Source organism: Argiope bruennichi, chromosome 5 (assembly GCF_947563725.1).
Source record: "Argiope bruennichi chromosome 5, qqArgBrue1.1, whole genome shotgun sequence".
Lineage (NCBI taxonomy): Eukaryota > Metazoa > Arthropoda > Arachnida > Araneae > Araneidae > Argiope > Argiope bruennichi.
In genome coordinates, this window is record NC_079155.1 from 74549469 (window position 1) to 74565309 (window position 15841).

A 15841-nucleotide genomic window follows, 5' to 3' on the forward strand; every position below is an offset into this window, starting at 1 on the left:
AGTCAGTAGTTTAAACATTTAGTTTGCACGGATGAATATTTAAAAAAATCTTGAAATTGCCACAAAAATTTTCAGGCACAATGAGATTAATTCATGCGATTCTTATCGACTGGTAACTGTCTACTGCTCCTAACTTGTTTGCACGAGAAAACCTTTTGAGTATATTTAAAATGGGAAATTAAAGTTTGTTGAAAGCCAAACTTCCTCCGTTGGTGAAGAATTAAAGAGATGAGGCCTGAAGGAGTGTAGTCCTCCTCATCTGATTAAGGTTCAAAATTTAAAAAATCTATTCCAGTTTAGCCTTCGTATAGCTTCTAAAAGAAGTTTTAGTATAACCGAAAGTAAATACAGATATATGTGTCATGTTTAAGTGTTGTTTGGGATCAATTAAGCATTTTGCAGAAAAATGAAGAGCATGACTTTACTGATCAGCATATGCGTAACGTTACAGATCAGTATATGAGTAATGTTACTGATCAGCATGTGTGTAACGTTACTGATGAGCGCGTGCGTCACGTTACTGATGAGCGCGTGCGTCATATCACTGAAGGAGCACATGCAACATATCACGACATTACTGATCAGCACATGACACCTGCAAGTATATTTGTCATCTAAGTGAAATATCAGATGAATATAATATTTTTAATTTTGCAGTATTAATTCTCCAGAAAATATTCAACTTTTATTATGATCACCAAATTTAAATCCTTTATTGAACTAATCCAATTGTTTCCAATATTGAATCCAATAGTTTATAATGTTGAAGTCGGAGCATTTATCAAATCGTAAAGAATAAAAACTTTCTTTTCGTCGAAAGCACTTTTAATTAATCGGCAGTCAACTTCCACAAAAGCGGTGTAACCAATCAATGACAGCCACGCCTTGATAGACGAACCTACTTCCCAATGTAGAGGAAATTCAACTGCTTTTGTCTGCACATTTTTCTATTGGTGACTTCTAGACAAGTAGCATGAGACGAATCAATGTTTTGAAATTTATCGCTCACATTCAATCATGAAACGCATTTAAGCATCTAAAATTTCTTCAAAAGTATGTCTCAAATTTAATATGAATCGAAAAAGGCTTATTGTACATCTTTTTATATTTTCATGTATAAAGTTATGCATAAAGTAATGCATTTATTTCTAAATATTTCTATGTCCGGATTGTGAAAAAAATTTTAATATTTTAGATATTTCAGAATTCAAGAAATGCCTTTCTCGGTTTGTGTCTGTATATTTTCGTCTCAAAAGCGGAAGATTTCCAAGAGAATATATTTGGAATTTCTCTCATCTGATGAAATTTCCAAAATGTTTAAATATGTATTATTTTCTCATACACGAAATATACTAGGAGAAGATATTGTAAAGGTCAAAAATCCGAACTCAGAAATTTCAACGTTTTTGTCTTAGCTGACATCCAAAAATACAAATTTGCAATTATATCCGAATTATATAAGAATTTGCAGAGTAAAATACAAAATGGAAGTATTTAAATATTTGATACAAATTTATGATTTATATAATATTAAAGTCTGTGAAATTGTCAACCTGCAACTTCAGTATCATAGCTGCAAAAAGAAATTCACAGGTGTTCTTAACGGCAAACAGATCAGTGACACTTAGTTTTGCCGACAAAGTAGGTACCATATGGAACTAAAATACAACCTCTGGAAAATACAAGATTTATCACTTTATTGCTACTAAAAACCAATATTTAGGAATCTCTCAAAAGATTATATACCGTGTTAGGGAGCTATTAAAGGCGAAGCGCTCACACGAGATTTGAACTATCTCTTTGGAGTTTTCATGTCAATTTTCTCTGAACGATTATTTTGGTTTGATGTTTTCTGGTAAAATAAAATATCATTTTCCGTAATTCAATCTGTAACTTCTTAAATATTACTTTTTCCGAACAATCATTGTTACAATGATGTTGCAGGTTTTTCGAAGATTTGTTTATTTTCGCTGTATTTTATCCTCACTTTAGCATGAAAACGCATTTACAATGAATGCATAAAACATATTTTATATGAATACTTGTATTTAGCATTTTGATTAAAATAGAAGGGCATTTGAAAATGCTTACTGAATCCTCAGTTACTATCTGAAATATAGATGAATATCTCCACTTTCCAAATGTTTAAGAAAAAAAAACTATTTTTCATTTTGGTAATCATGATGCCAGTACTTTTTAAATTATCATATATAATATGTAATACAGGGAAATTCAAAACTTATCTCTCAAATTTCATGGAGAGATAGGAAATCGATTTCTCTTAGGAAAGTATGTCCGCAAACTTCATCTGCATGGACAAAATGGACAAGTGAAGTGAAGACAATGAAACAGTAAAATTAAGCTGTAACGAATGTGACCTTTATTGCAACAAGGTAAAGTGCATTCGTTACCAGTAGGTGCACAAAATTGCGACCATTTTACAGCTCCGTTGCAGCGACCATCGGATGTTTTCAAAAACGCTTCGCATATCACGGACAATGATTGCTGCATATCCACCGTGATATGTGGTGTCAACATCATGGAACTCCAGACCATAGCATGAATATTGTGTGCGATTGCCTGAACCGAACATTCGGAGTTCAATGGATCAGCAAAGGTGGATTGATCACTTGGCCACCTAAGTCACCTGATTTATCGCCAATGGACTTCTTTTTGTGCTAGGCCATGAAAGACTATGTGTACGAGACCTCCGTCGACAGTGAAATGGACCTTGTTGCACGAATAGTAGCAGCCAACAGGCATTGTCCATGATACCAGGAGTTTGAAAATGTTTGGAGGTCAATGCAATTGTGCTGTGAATCCTTTTTCATGCAAATGGTCGCAATTTTGTGAACTCTATCCACGCCCTACTGTGAAATTATACTTTATCTTGTTGGAATAAAAGTCACATTAATTACCACTTAGCTATACTGTTTCCTTATGTTCACTTCATTTTTCCATTTTTTGCCCATATAAATGTTTGCAGACATACTTTCCTATGTGAAATCGGTTTCCTGACGTATTCCCTATCTCGCCACGAAATTTGAACGGTAAGTTTTGAATCACCCTGTATGTATATAATATACACAATAGTTAACTTTCTTAATAAAATGCATATACAAATAACAAGTAAAAAATTATGCGCAGACAAACATGTTACCGTTAAACATATTTGTCTGATTCAAGCGACCTATTTTATTATGACTCCTCTGAATGAAAACGTTCTGAGAAGCTGTAAATGAGCATTCAAAGCTTTTAACGTGGCTTCTTTATTAAAGGGACTTTCTAAGCCACTGACTTGTAATATGCTTGTAAAACAAAGCTTTCTCATCCTGAGCGCTCCAAGGGGCGTAATTACATCATAAACAGATTACCTGATTCTTCAACTGTGGTAAATTTTATTAGTTATTTTGTAAGAATTTCCAGATGTGAGAATCAAGTTTCAGTAAGACAACTTCCTAGCCTCTGAGCAACTATTACTGCACACATCTTGAGTTTATCCAAGCAAACAATTTAATTAGAGCTACCCGCGCTTGCAAATTTAATGTAAGGCAACAGAGAACATAATACGCCCGTGAAAGTACAAGATGCTCAGAATTATTTCCCATGTTCTGATAAGTCAAACTTCTAGGCTGTCATTCGGCTTGAAACTAATGAAGATTTATAACAGTGAAAATGATGCTTTTATTTATTGTGTTAAGTTCACAAGAGTGAATAATTTCATTCTCTATTTTTATCATCTAAAGGCCCAGTAACTCGTCTTTGAGATATAATGAGCATGTTGTAACTAAATATCACTATCGAGATCAGAGATTTCATTACCGAATTCGTCAAGCAAAATAAATTCGTTGCTCCAATTGCATGGCTTGAATGGCACGCCAAAAGACAGAGGGTTTGATAATCTCTCCGTGTGTGTGTGTGTGTGTGTGTGTGTGTGTGTGTGTATTGACAGACCAGGCCGTTTGACTTAAAAGTGCTTAAATTTCTACCGGAAAAACTCTGGAGGGTGAGAATCTTCCACACATTGGAGCGATATATATTTTTTAATTTTAATTAAGAAATAAGCTAGATTTCAATGCTTTTCTGCTATAATTTCAAAACAAAAGTATTAAAGAAGTAAAAGACATATCACCTCAAAGTTCAAAAATTGTCTTTTCACTTATGTCAATTTAATTCGGGAAATGTTTTTTTAATCTAGATTTAATTAAATTTTAAACATATTTTTAAGTATAGTGCACCACAATAATCACAATTGTTCTGAATGAAACCTAAATCGTCTTCACTGCTTCATCAAATATTTGATCCCTTTTTTTGTTTCCTCTAATTAAAACTAAAGAAGAATTATGTTTAATACCTATTTAGTTTACAGGACAAATAAAAAAGCGAAGTTACACTTCCTCTAAATTTAGAAGTTAGATGAATATAACACCGTAATTATATCATGGAACTCTTCATTAGAAAACTTTGTATACACATTGAAAAAACATATAACTATTGAAAGATAAGACTATTGACTATCGAAATAGCATAAGACTATCGAAATAGCATAAGACTATTGACTGTTGAAGTAGCATAAGACTATTGACTGTTGAAGTAGCATAAGACTATCGAAATAGCATAAGGCTATTGACTGTTGAAGTAGCATAAGACTATTGACTGTTGAAGTAGCATAAGACTATCGAAATAGCATAAGGCTATTGACTGTTGAAGTAGCATAAGACTATTGACTGTTGAAGTAGCATAAGACTATTGACTGTTGAAGTAGCATAAGACTATTGACTGTTGAAGTAGCATAAGACTATTGACTGTTGAAGTAGCATAAGACTATTGACTGTTGAAGTAGCATAAGGCTATTGACTGTTGAAGTAGCATAAGGCTATTGACTGTTGAAGTAGCATAAGACTATTGACTGTTGAAGTAGCATAAGACTATTGACTGTTGAAGTAGCATAAGACTATCGAAATAGCATAAGGCTATTGACTGTTGAAGTAGCATAAGACTATTGACTGTTGAAGTAGCATAAGACTATCGAAATAGCATAAGGCTATTGACTGTTGAAGTAGCATAAGACGATTGACTTTTGAAGTAGCATAAGACGATTGACTGTTGAAGTAGCATAAGACGATTGACTGTTGAAGTAGCATAAGACGATTGACTGTTGAAGTAGCATAAGACGATTGACTGTTGAAGTAGCATAAGACGATTGACTACTGAAGTAGCATAAGACGATTGACTACTGAAGTAGCATAAGACGATTGACTACTGAAGTAGCATAAGACGATTGACTACTGAAGTAGCATAAGACGATTGACTACTGAAGTAGCATAAGACGATTGACTATCGAAGTAGCATAAGACGATTGACTATCGAAGTAGCATAAGACGATTGACTATCGAAGTAGCATAAGACGATTGACTATCGAAGTAGCATAAGACGATTGACTATCGAAGTAGCATAAGACGATTGACTATCGAAGTAGCATAAGACGATTGACTATCGAAGTAGCATAAGACGATTGACTATCGAAGTAGCATAAGACGATTGACTATCGAAGTAGCATAAGACGATTGACTACCGAAGTAGCATAAGACTATTGAAATAGCATGGATTTATTCTATGATAGTTTGGCGTAATCCTGAGCCTGAAGTTTTATTTATATGAATTAAATGAATTAAAATATAACTTATGTCTGGTAAACAGGTGGTCGTCAATGAAGATTAGTCATATATAGCTTTTTATTTAATTTTAGTATTCTCAGAAAAGATACTCGAAGCTTGGGAGATCAAAATAAACCAGCGAGAATGGATTTATCCAATTATTCTCGCATATTCTCTAATAAAAGTGTTATATACCACACCCTCTATAAAATTATGGATTTTGATGATGAGTCTGAATGCCTTGCATGGAATGGGAAAATAGTACTAACGAAATATGGATATTAGATATGAATTTAAAATTTTATCTTAATGTAGAGTGCATTCTTTGTTATTAATTATTATCGATTTTTTGGCTATTAATTCCTGGCATCCAGTAAATCGAATAAGTATTTTGATCATCTTTTATCCGATTCCTTTAAAGCAAAATTTGACCTACAATTTTACAATTATAGTCAAAAGAAAATACTAAATTTCATTTATTTAAATATCTTCATGTTTGATTTATCGAATTTGTATCATCCCAAAGTACTGACCGACGAACGGCCAACCCCTTTATGCATTTCAATGAACAATCAATCCCTTCCAAATTTTAAATGGATCTACGTTATAGATATAAAATCTATGAATAGAATTTTATCTATATCTTCACATTCTGTACTTATTTAAACTTGTACTTTTGGATTTCCTTTGAATAGATTTTTTAATCTGATTAAAATCTACAAATTTTATATATTTATCATGTGCTAAATGTCATGCATTTTACTCAAAGGGGTTTTTAGATACATTATTCATTGATAAACAGGCATATAATTTCAAAAATATATTATTCGGGTTTAGGGATATCTGAAACATGAAGATTGATTTAAATTTGGAATTCTAATTTTTTCACGATTACGATATTTTTTTTTGTTTACCTCATACACGAGAAAGTAAATATGATCTCGACTTTCTAAATTTTTAATAAGTTTGAATAAATGACGCCCGAATTAACAAGAGCATTTCATAAGTTCATATGTTTATACCAAATATGAAAATAAAACATTTTTTTATTTATTGTTGGTTGAAGATATTATTATATTGCTAATTGATTAGTTTATTTTTAAATACTTTTTGTAAAATATATTTAAGTAGATCCATCGTTTCATATTTCGACAACACTAATTCGTTTTCTACGAAACAGCTTTATGAAAACGCTGTATTTTTATGAAGCTTTATCATATATTGAAGAAATTCTAATACATATTTATGAGAAATGATTATGCCCTTAAGCAGATTTGGCTCGATTTGCTGCAAGCCTTTTATTTAGGTATAGAAACAGCGCATTAAAATTCATCTGTCTGCACGCTACATATATGATTTAACACAACTAAATACTCACAAATAGAAATTTGATCAAAAACTTTTTCCAAGTTTCAAAGATATTCAAAACATCAATTTTATAAAAAATATTAAGTAGAATATTTTCTTTTTTGTAATCGAAGAATTTCAAAAAGGATTATACCTATTTAAACAAGCACATTCTCCAATATTTAGCATATAATGCCTAACAAGATTTTTTATAATATATTCACGATATTGACGGCATTCAAATTATAGTTCAAAGTCAATATATTTCAAAAAGTATTTCAGAAACAAAAATATAAGCATTATCTCATTCAAAACAAAAACATTTCAGTTTTTTTTTCTCCAAAAGTTTGCTCTTCATACCTATCTTTTAGTAAGCAATGTACATCTATCTGTACAGTAACTCTTTTCACCCCCGGGACGTTGGTAAGTGTCATGGTCTATTTTTGTTAAAATGCGGATAATACGATTTTGAACCTGGTTTTTCATGACATGAATTGGTGGCACGTTTCTAATATAACTTCAAAGGAAGAAATCAGTAACAATAAGTTCTAAAGACCTTAGAGACCAACCTAGAGAGGGTTGAGTAGCTATCATTACATCTGCTAATCTAACAAAGGGGGAATTCTACAAAAATGATGCTGCGCTCCACCTGGTGGCGCACACAGAAATATTTTCAAATTTAGAAATATGGTTTTCATAAATGATTCTATTTTCTGAAATTAGTATTGATGCGTGTACATAATTTTAAAGTTATATATATTAACATGAGATTATTGTTTTGTAATTATCTTGTATTATAAGATGTATTGTTATTTGATACATAAATAATCTATTATTATTAGATACACAAATAATCTGTGCATAAAGATTATTTGTTAATAATCGAGTAATTATATTAAGAAGTAGAATACAAATTTTAGTAATTCTGAAAGGTAAAATCTCCTTTTTCCAATAACAAAGCATAGAAACTGCGCTTGTTTCATGATGCCAATAATTAAGCAGTAAAATACTTCTAAATTTAAAAATTTAATTATAAAAGAAACTAGAGATTTCTAAGATTTTTATTTCTCTGCTTTCTAAATGAAATTAACCGAATAATATAAGAAAACTGCATTATCTAATAAATTTTTTAAACAATATTGTATCAACATGTCGATTTAAATATTAATTATTGCTTACTCAAACTAATTTTTTTTGCATTAAGAATTTTTTTTTCAATTCATACTATTAGTACACTTTCTCCCTATATATATTTATATATCTTGTTCAAATTTTCACTCGTTAATAAAATACTTTTTGTTCATCCACTCAAGTTTTAAACTTGTAATGGATGGCATTTGATGTAAACACAGTTTCTTTCAAATATTAATTCATTAATTATTAAATTTAATTCATTTTTAATACTTTAAATAGAGTTTTAGAGTAATGAAAATGGAAATCAACAGGCAGTAGCTTAATCGGTAAAATGCAAGGATTTCAGTATTTTTCACTTGAAGGTGAAAAATGAGAGTTCAAATCTTGCGAAAATAGGAATTGACTTTAAAAAAAAATTATTTCTTGTTTAATATAAATTTATTATTTTTCAAAAAGTAATAAATTTATTAATAGTTATTCGTATTTCATCATACGATATATATACATACACTGATTATTTAAATTGATTTCAAACATTTGTATTAGAGAAGTTTGGGGAAAAAATTGGTCACTAATTAACCAATTGAAATGCCTTTTAAAGATATTAATAAAATTATATCGAATATTTCTTTATTAAAACAAAACACACAATATCATTGCAATTTTCATAGTTTGATAAAATCGTGAATGGATTATTATTGCGAAAAAAGCTTTTTATTTCTTTTTTTACGGATATCTGCTTTCACAAACTTTATTTCACTTTAATCTCCAATCTTTTTGAAATTTACAAATACATATAAGATCATACCTTCAAACTGTTAACTTTCTACATAAAAATTTAAGATTCATGTTTGAAAAGGAACTCTTTACTTTATCCATCACAATTAAAATAAAGATGTACACAAATTGTTTTTAAATTTAAAAAAAAAACTCTTTATAAATAAAATAACTAAATTCAAATAAATTATGAAAACGTAAGCATGATGCATCTCTTAAATACACGCTCATATTTTTGGTCTTCAGAAGAAATGCAATTGCACTCACAATTAGAGTGCGACTGCATTGTTTATTCATAGGATAAATATCAATTTTAAAAATGCTTCACTGCCTCATGTACATATTATTTGACGGAGGAAGAGTCTTTATAAGAGAATCGATATCATTTATATAGGGAACTTTAGAAATTGAATCTTCACGCGACATCTACCTTTGCGGCGCATTTCACTTTATATGCCTTTTTTTTATTTAAAATTTAATCTATTTAGACTTAGAGAAACACACAGGTCAAATTCCGTGACGATTGTACTTATGGTTTTGATTTCGGGATGTTTCATCAGTTCGAACACTGCGCCACTAGAGTTCGAAAAATGTGACTCAGCGAGTATTGCAGCGAAGCGCAAAAATGATTAAAATCTCTAGCATTTGAATAAAAAAAACACTACTTTATACCTGTATACTAGGTTATACCTATATACATGATCCAAGGTGAACCACAATGTAGCATTCGCTACTGGAGGGCAATTTTTGAAACATTTTTAGCGTTTCGGAAAAAATTAGTTGATCTCTCCTCGCCATTTTCAATAAAATAAATTTACAATAAAAATCTATAATTATATTTAAAATAAAAAACAAATTATATATATAATTAGAATATTTTCCCTATTACATAAAACGAACGTAAGCGAAACTTAAAATAAAAATCAGTTTTAAGTAAAGATGAGTAAGGTTACTGATAATGAAAAAAGTAAAACTACAAAACTTCAGACACCCATTGAAAGGATTGGTCATTTCCAAAAGTCTGGATCCTCCCAAACACTATTCCAGGAATTGGGTCCATTTCCCACGAAAAGGGACGAACAGGAAGCGAAGACATAAGCATTGTCATCCCGTCTTAACGTTCCATCGAGTAACACGATCAGCTCAGTATTCGATCGGATAACACTTAAATTTATCCAACGATTATACTTATGCTTACTCAATAAAAACTTTTAAAATATATAGAATAAGTAGTTTAAGATTCAGTCTACAAAATAACATTGAAATTGTGTTTCTAAAAATTATTTTTAATAGAAAAAAACTTAACAAAGTTTCTTTAAGAAAATAGGCTTTTAGATAGCTGCTATAGCTGAAAGTTATGGTTCAGATTGATTTAAATTGTCATCTATTATTAAAAATGTAAGTTAAAAGTGAATTTTAAACGCATTTTTTTACATTTACAGTTAAATGTAACGATTTTAGAAGCGAACAAAGTTAGGTATTCCATGTAGATGAACATCTAATAGTCGCAAAGGAATAGGCAAGGAAGTTTCTTCTACGCCAAAAAATAAAGAATTGTCGGCCAATATTTTATGTATCGCTGGAGCTATTGAACATTTCAAGAGGAAACTTTAACAGAACATTAAAAAGATTTTTAGGTTAAGTAGTATTTGCTATGAAATGTCAAATTAAGTTATGAGATTTTCCTTGATAACGTCCATGAAGTTTATAAATATTAAAGCATATCATAAAGACTGCTGCTAAACATTATCTTGGAGATCATATACATTGCCCAATGGGATAATAAAAACAACATTAATACGATCAAAATGTTAAATATACTCAAAGTTAGCCATTATACAGATTGTTCATAAATGAATATTCCAACATTTCAAAACTATTAAAAGGAAACAAAACAAATGGCAACCTTGCTGTATATCATGAATAAAAAAAATAATAGATGAAAGTTTAAATTAAATACAGTTATAAGTATTAAGTGTGAGTCCTCGAAAAACCGGAAGAATATCGAAGCAGTATAAGTGATCCCACGCTTTTTTTCTGCAGGTCTGTTGTGAAGCTTTGAAAGATTACAAATATTTATTGCGATAGTTAGCAGAAGTATGGTGATAGGTGGCGCTACGAGAGCCTATTCATCTGAAGTACTGCGAGTTTCATATATGTGATTCATTTTTCCCTGTTGCGAATCGCTGTTAATACTGCTTCCTTTCATAGTTTGATTTATTTAGGAGAGAGTTTTACAGATATTTTTACAGCTACAGAATGAATGATCCCTCGACATTCACAACAAACTTGGCGACCATTTGACGACTTATAATTCATTGAAAAGAAACTTTCAGTTGTTAATTTTAATTTCTGTTAAGCAACAAGATTTTTACTTAGTTTTGCTTTCTTTTAATATCCCTGTAAAGTTGTGATATTCACTTAACAATATCCTATATTTAGAATATTACTTATATTCAAAATCAACTGGCCGGAGCATAGTCTCCCTCAATCCGTTCAACTATATTTTCAAGGGAACGTCACACCTCTGTACTGCAAGGTGATGCTTCAGGAAAAAAATGAGTTTTTATTATGAATCGTTCTGATTTGATACTTGATTTCAATAACTGAACATTTTATTTACTTTCTAAATTGAAACGTTTTATTATTTACTTTCAAAATTCAGCACTTAAATCCATTAGTTTTGGAAACTATGCTTTCTAATCATTTAATGCAGAATTGTATTAAGTAGCCTTCAACGTAATGTCCATTATTTGCCTTTAAAATTGAACTTTAATTATATATTTTGATTTATGCATAAATTTAATTCTAATCAAGCTATATAAAGATTTAAACAAAAAAGACAAAATTAGATTGTATAAGCTCCATTATGAAATTTTTAGTGATGCGTTTTAATTTAATAATATATTTATCAATACTTGATAAGTGATTTCTCGAAGGTGCGTATTTTAGAAGTATTAACATAGTGTCTATAATATATCTAAATTCATAATGGAGCTTATACAATCTAATTTATTTTCACAGCTCTGCTAGGATTAATAATATTTGTTAATCAAATTTATAAAAATCCAGAAAATCATATTCGGCTAATACTGAAAATTAATTCGTATTTCATTATACAACTTTTCATTAGAAAAACAGTTATATATTCTTTTTTAATATCTTTCCTTGAAACACACTTTTTATAAGCTAACGCTGTGCTACATACATTTATATTTAGTCTGCCATATAAGCCAAATGCATATTTCAACCGAATAATTAGCAGATAAATGTTGGCATTAAAGGATATTCTATTGTTCCTAATACATAGAAGCAATAGAAATAGCTATATGATAGTGCTAAAGTTCTAAAATTCATTAGACCTCTAACACTATTATATTATTATAATTATTTTTGTTGCAAAAATACAATATTTAGAGATAGAAGATTTATAACTAATAAAATATTCCCACGATAATCAATCGTAAATATTACATCATTAAATAAATTACTTGAATCTGAAAATGAAAAAAATACCATGAAAAAAAATAGGTATCTATTTTTTCACTAAAATAATTAATAATTTTAGAAAAGCTTTCTTATTTTAAGTAATAATAAATTGGCCCAAAGTCCCGAATAAACAGAGATCGTCTTAGTTTCTTATTTTATAAAACTTATCGCCTCACCATTTCTTCTCAAATCTAGACAAGAAAATCAATTCATGTCCTTTTTATCAATAACTTAAAATCAATTCCGAAAACTTATAGAATATATTTTAAAAATAAACAAAATTTAGAATACCTAATATAATTAATATGTTTTAGGAAGGAAAATCATAAACTAAGCGAAGAGTGCTTTTTTAAATATTCATTTTTCTAAAACAGTCAGTTAAAAAATCATTTTAAAATTGATTTTTAAGCTTTAAAAATAATTAGAAAATTTGCGACTTACAAATCCACTAATTTTCATTTGTCCTTAACTTTTGAAAAAAAAATTAATGTCAATTTAATTATTAATTTTTTTTCATCTAAAATTTCTAGGTAGTTAAGATTACATGAAAGTCAATATTTTTTAAATAGTTTATTTATTATGTTTATATTATTAAAAGCGATAAATTATAATAAATAGGCATCGAAAGACTTCATTTCATTACTGAATATAAAGCACTAAGTACAAGGATTATGAACACCAATTACTACGATAATTTAATGTTTTAAATTTAACATTAATTATGATTTACTTCGCACTGAATACATAAACTCATATTTTATTTTACTATATTTAGAGAAACTGTAAATTTAAATTCAAACAGTTCTATTTTGGCATTCCTATATATTCCATATCTTTTTAATACAAATAAATATATGTATTTTTATGCGTTTTTGCATTTTTTCTTTGATAAAATAATGATATAATAATAAATTAATAATAACAATATTTAAAATAACACGAATACATGTTTCCGAAATTTCCAGTTATTCTCATTGAAATTTATTATAATAAAAGACCGATTATATATTTTACAGTAACAAAACCAAAATAATTTGAAATTTTGCTTGGTAATTGACTTCTAAATTTATGAAATTCAAATATATCCGAAATAATTTTATCATCAAATAAAAGAAAAAATATTTTGCAAAAATAAATTTCAAATAAATCTCTTAACAGTTTTTTATTTAAAAATAAAATCTCCAACTTCCTTGCATGCAAATTTAATTTTAAAAACTAAATCACTTACCTGTCATAATTGTATACCAATTCGGATATGAATTAGACGGAAAAATTGGGGTCACGTACGGTGCCCGGACTCCATTCTCAGCTAGTTTCCTGAATCCTGGAAGTCCGGCACTGTCCTGATCCGGATAATCCCATCGACAACCATCCACTAAAATTAACAGGAGCTTATTAGCTCCATCTCCTTGATGACTTTCACTGTGACTGTAATACCCGAAAGCGGACAATCGTTCCACAAAGCACAACAGAACCAGAGCAAAGCACTCAAGAATTAAAGTTCCCGGAGTCATGGTGTGAGTTGCTGCCGGAAAACAGTCCGGTAGTTTTCGGGAGAGAGGAAGGCTAGCGTGCGTGCTTGTCGGTCTGTCTGGCAAACCGTCGTCTGCTGCTAGTCAGAAGGATGAAGAGAATCGGTTGCTCTGGGAGGGGAGGAAGGTGGTTACAAATAGACGCTAGTGCAGATGGGGAAAAGATTTGCACGTGGTGAAAAACCGTTGTTTTGGAATGGCGTTGGAGATTGTTTTATGAAACCAAACCTGGATAGAAAAATGACAATACCACATTTTTTTTTTTAAAGAGAGGTTTTCAGAATTTCCAGTTATATTGAATTTATATAAGAGTTCCCTATCTTATTTTGTATCTACATTATGTTTTAATAATACTTCCTATAAAAATTTAAGTAGAAAGAATAAATTTTGTTTTATTTTTAAAAATAAATCTCTGGTATATTCACCGTTTACTATCTATATTTAATGTTTATAGAGATTAATAATTTCAAATCTATTCCTAGGTAAAAGACACGATAGGTCTAAGAATATAAGTCTTTGCTCTCGATTAGAAAAAAATAGACCTTTCTTAGATCTTGAATTTGTCCTCAGATTAAAAATAAATCTTTTAAAGATTTCAATAAAATATAATCGATTTCCTAGAATGTTCATCTATTAAATAATTCAGACTAAAAACTTATTTTATTAATAAAAACTTGTTTAAGGAAAATTCTCTTTCTCAGTATTTCATGTGCATAGAATTCCATGAACTAAACTCCATAGAAAGGAATAAAAAACTCAGACATTCTAAATGAGGACTACGACAATACAAATATCTTTAACCCAGGGTTACATTCTGAATTGCTCATAATTTTTAAGAATATGTATCCGATTAACTCCGGCTTTTATATTTAAATTTTTCTTATATAAATTTATTTAAATTTTTCTTAAATAATTAAGTTGATTTCTAAAAACTAGATTTTGAATCACTCTATCTCTGTATTAACTATAAATATAAATATGTCATTAACTTCGTATCATAAATATTTTGCCTCGTGTTTTCCAGAGCATTCTTGTTTTCAAATTGTTACATCAATTGACTCCCTGAATCAAAGGCAGGGTTTTGCCGTAGCATCATTTTCATCAGAAAAATATTGCTGCAACCCATAGAGAAGGAAAACAAATAAGAAACTGAAGTTTTATTGATATCTATTGCTAAATTTACTGAAAATTCAATAATTATCAAATTTTTTATATTTTCCAAATTAGTTCTTAAAATTCTTGGAGAATTGGAAACAAGAAAAACTGTTGTGAACTTTGGGAACACAATTGTTCTTCATTACATTTTCACTTAAGGTCACAAACAACATTTTTAGACATTTAATAAATTTCTTGAGCTGAGAATTAATTTCTGAACTATAAAGTGCAAGTGATATTGAACTCCTGAGATAAATTTTAAAAGGTGATAAAGTATACTACAACAAATGTATTTTGTAAAGGAATAAATAAGCGCAATTGTTTTACTAGGAGATAACGCATACTATAACAAATATATTTTGTAAAGGAATAAATTGACACGATGTGTTTTAAAGTATACAGCATCAAATTTATTTTGTAAAGAATTAAAGGAACACAATGCCATACAAGTAACAGACATGAAATGAAACAAATTATTTTCTTACGGCATTGCTGGTAGTTAACCTTTTCTGTACAATTAAACAATTTCGCACTCAATTAAACTTTCAGTTTGATGTCTATTACTTGCTTTATTTTACCTTTTATTTTCTCTGACTAAATGGAGTTATTCCTTACGACATTTTGAGCCCTCTCTAGAACATTTAAAAAAATATTTCGTAACTCCATTAACCCTAGAATTATTTTAAACATTTCATTGTTTTACGAAAAAATGCATGTGCTTTGAATAACTGCATATAATATAGAGAATTT

At 29.5% G+C, this 15841-nt stretch overlaps 1 protein-coding gene across 1 annotated transcript in view; it reads right to left on the reverse strand.

Moving 5' to 3' along the window:
* The window catches only part of LOC129968645 (glycerophosphocholine cholinephosphodiesterase ENPP6-like), a 202711-nt gene extending 188728 nt beyond the window's left edge, over positions 1-13983 (reverse strand). The window contains exon 1 of the mRNA XM_056082743.1: positions 13633-13983. Coding sequence (XP_055938718.1) covers positions 13633-13918 — 286 coding nt within the window. The 5' untranslated portion in view covers positions 13919-13983. The remainder of the gene's footprint in view (positions 1-13632) is intronic.
* Between the last annotated feature and the right edge of the window lie 1858 nt (positions 13984-15841).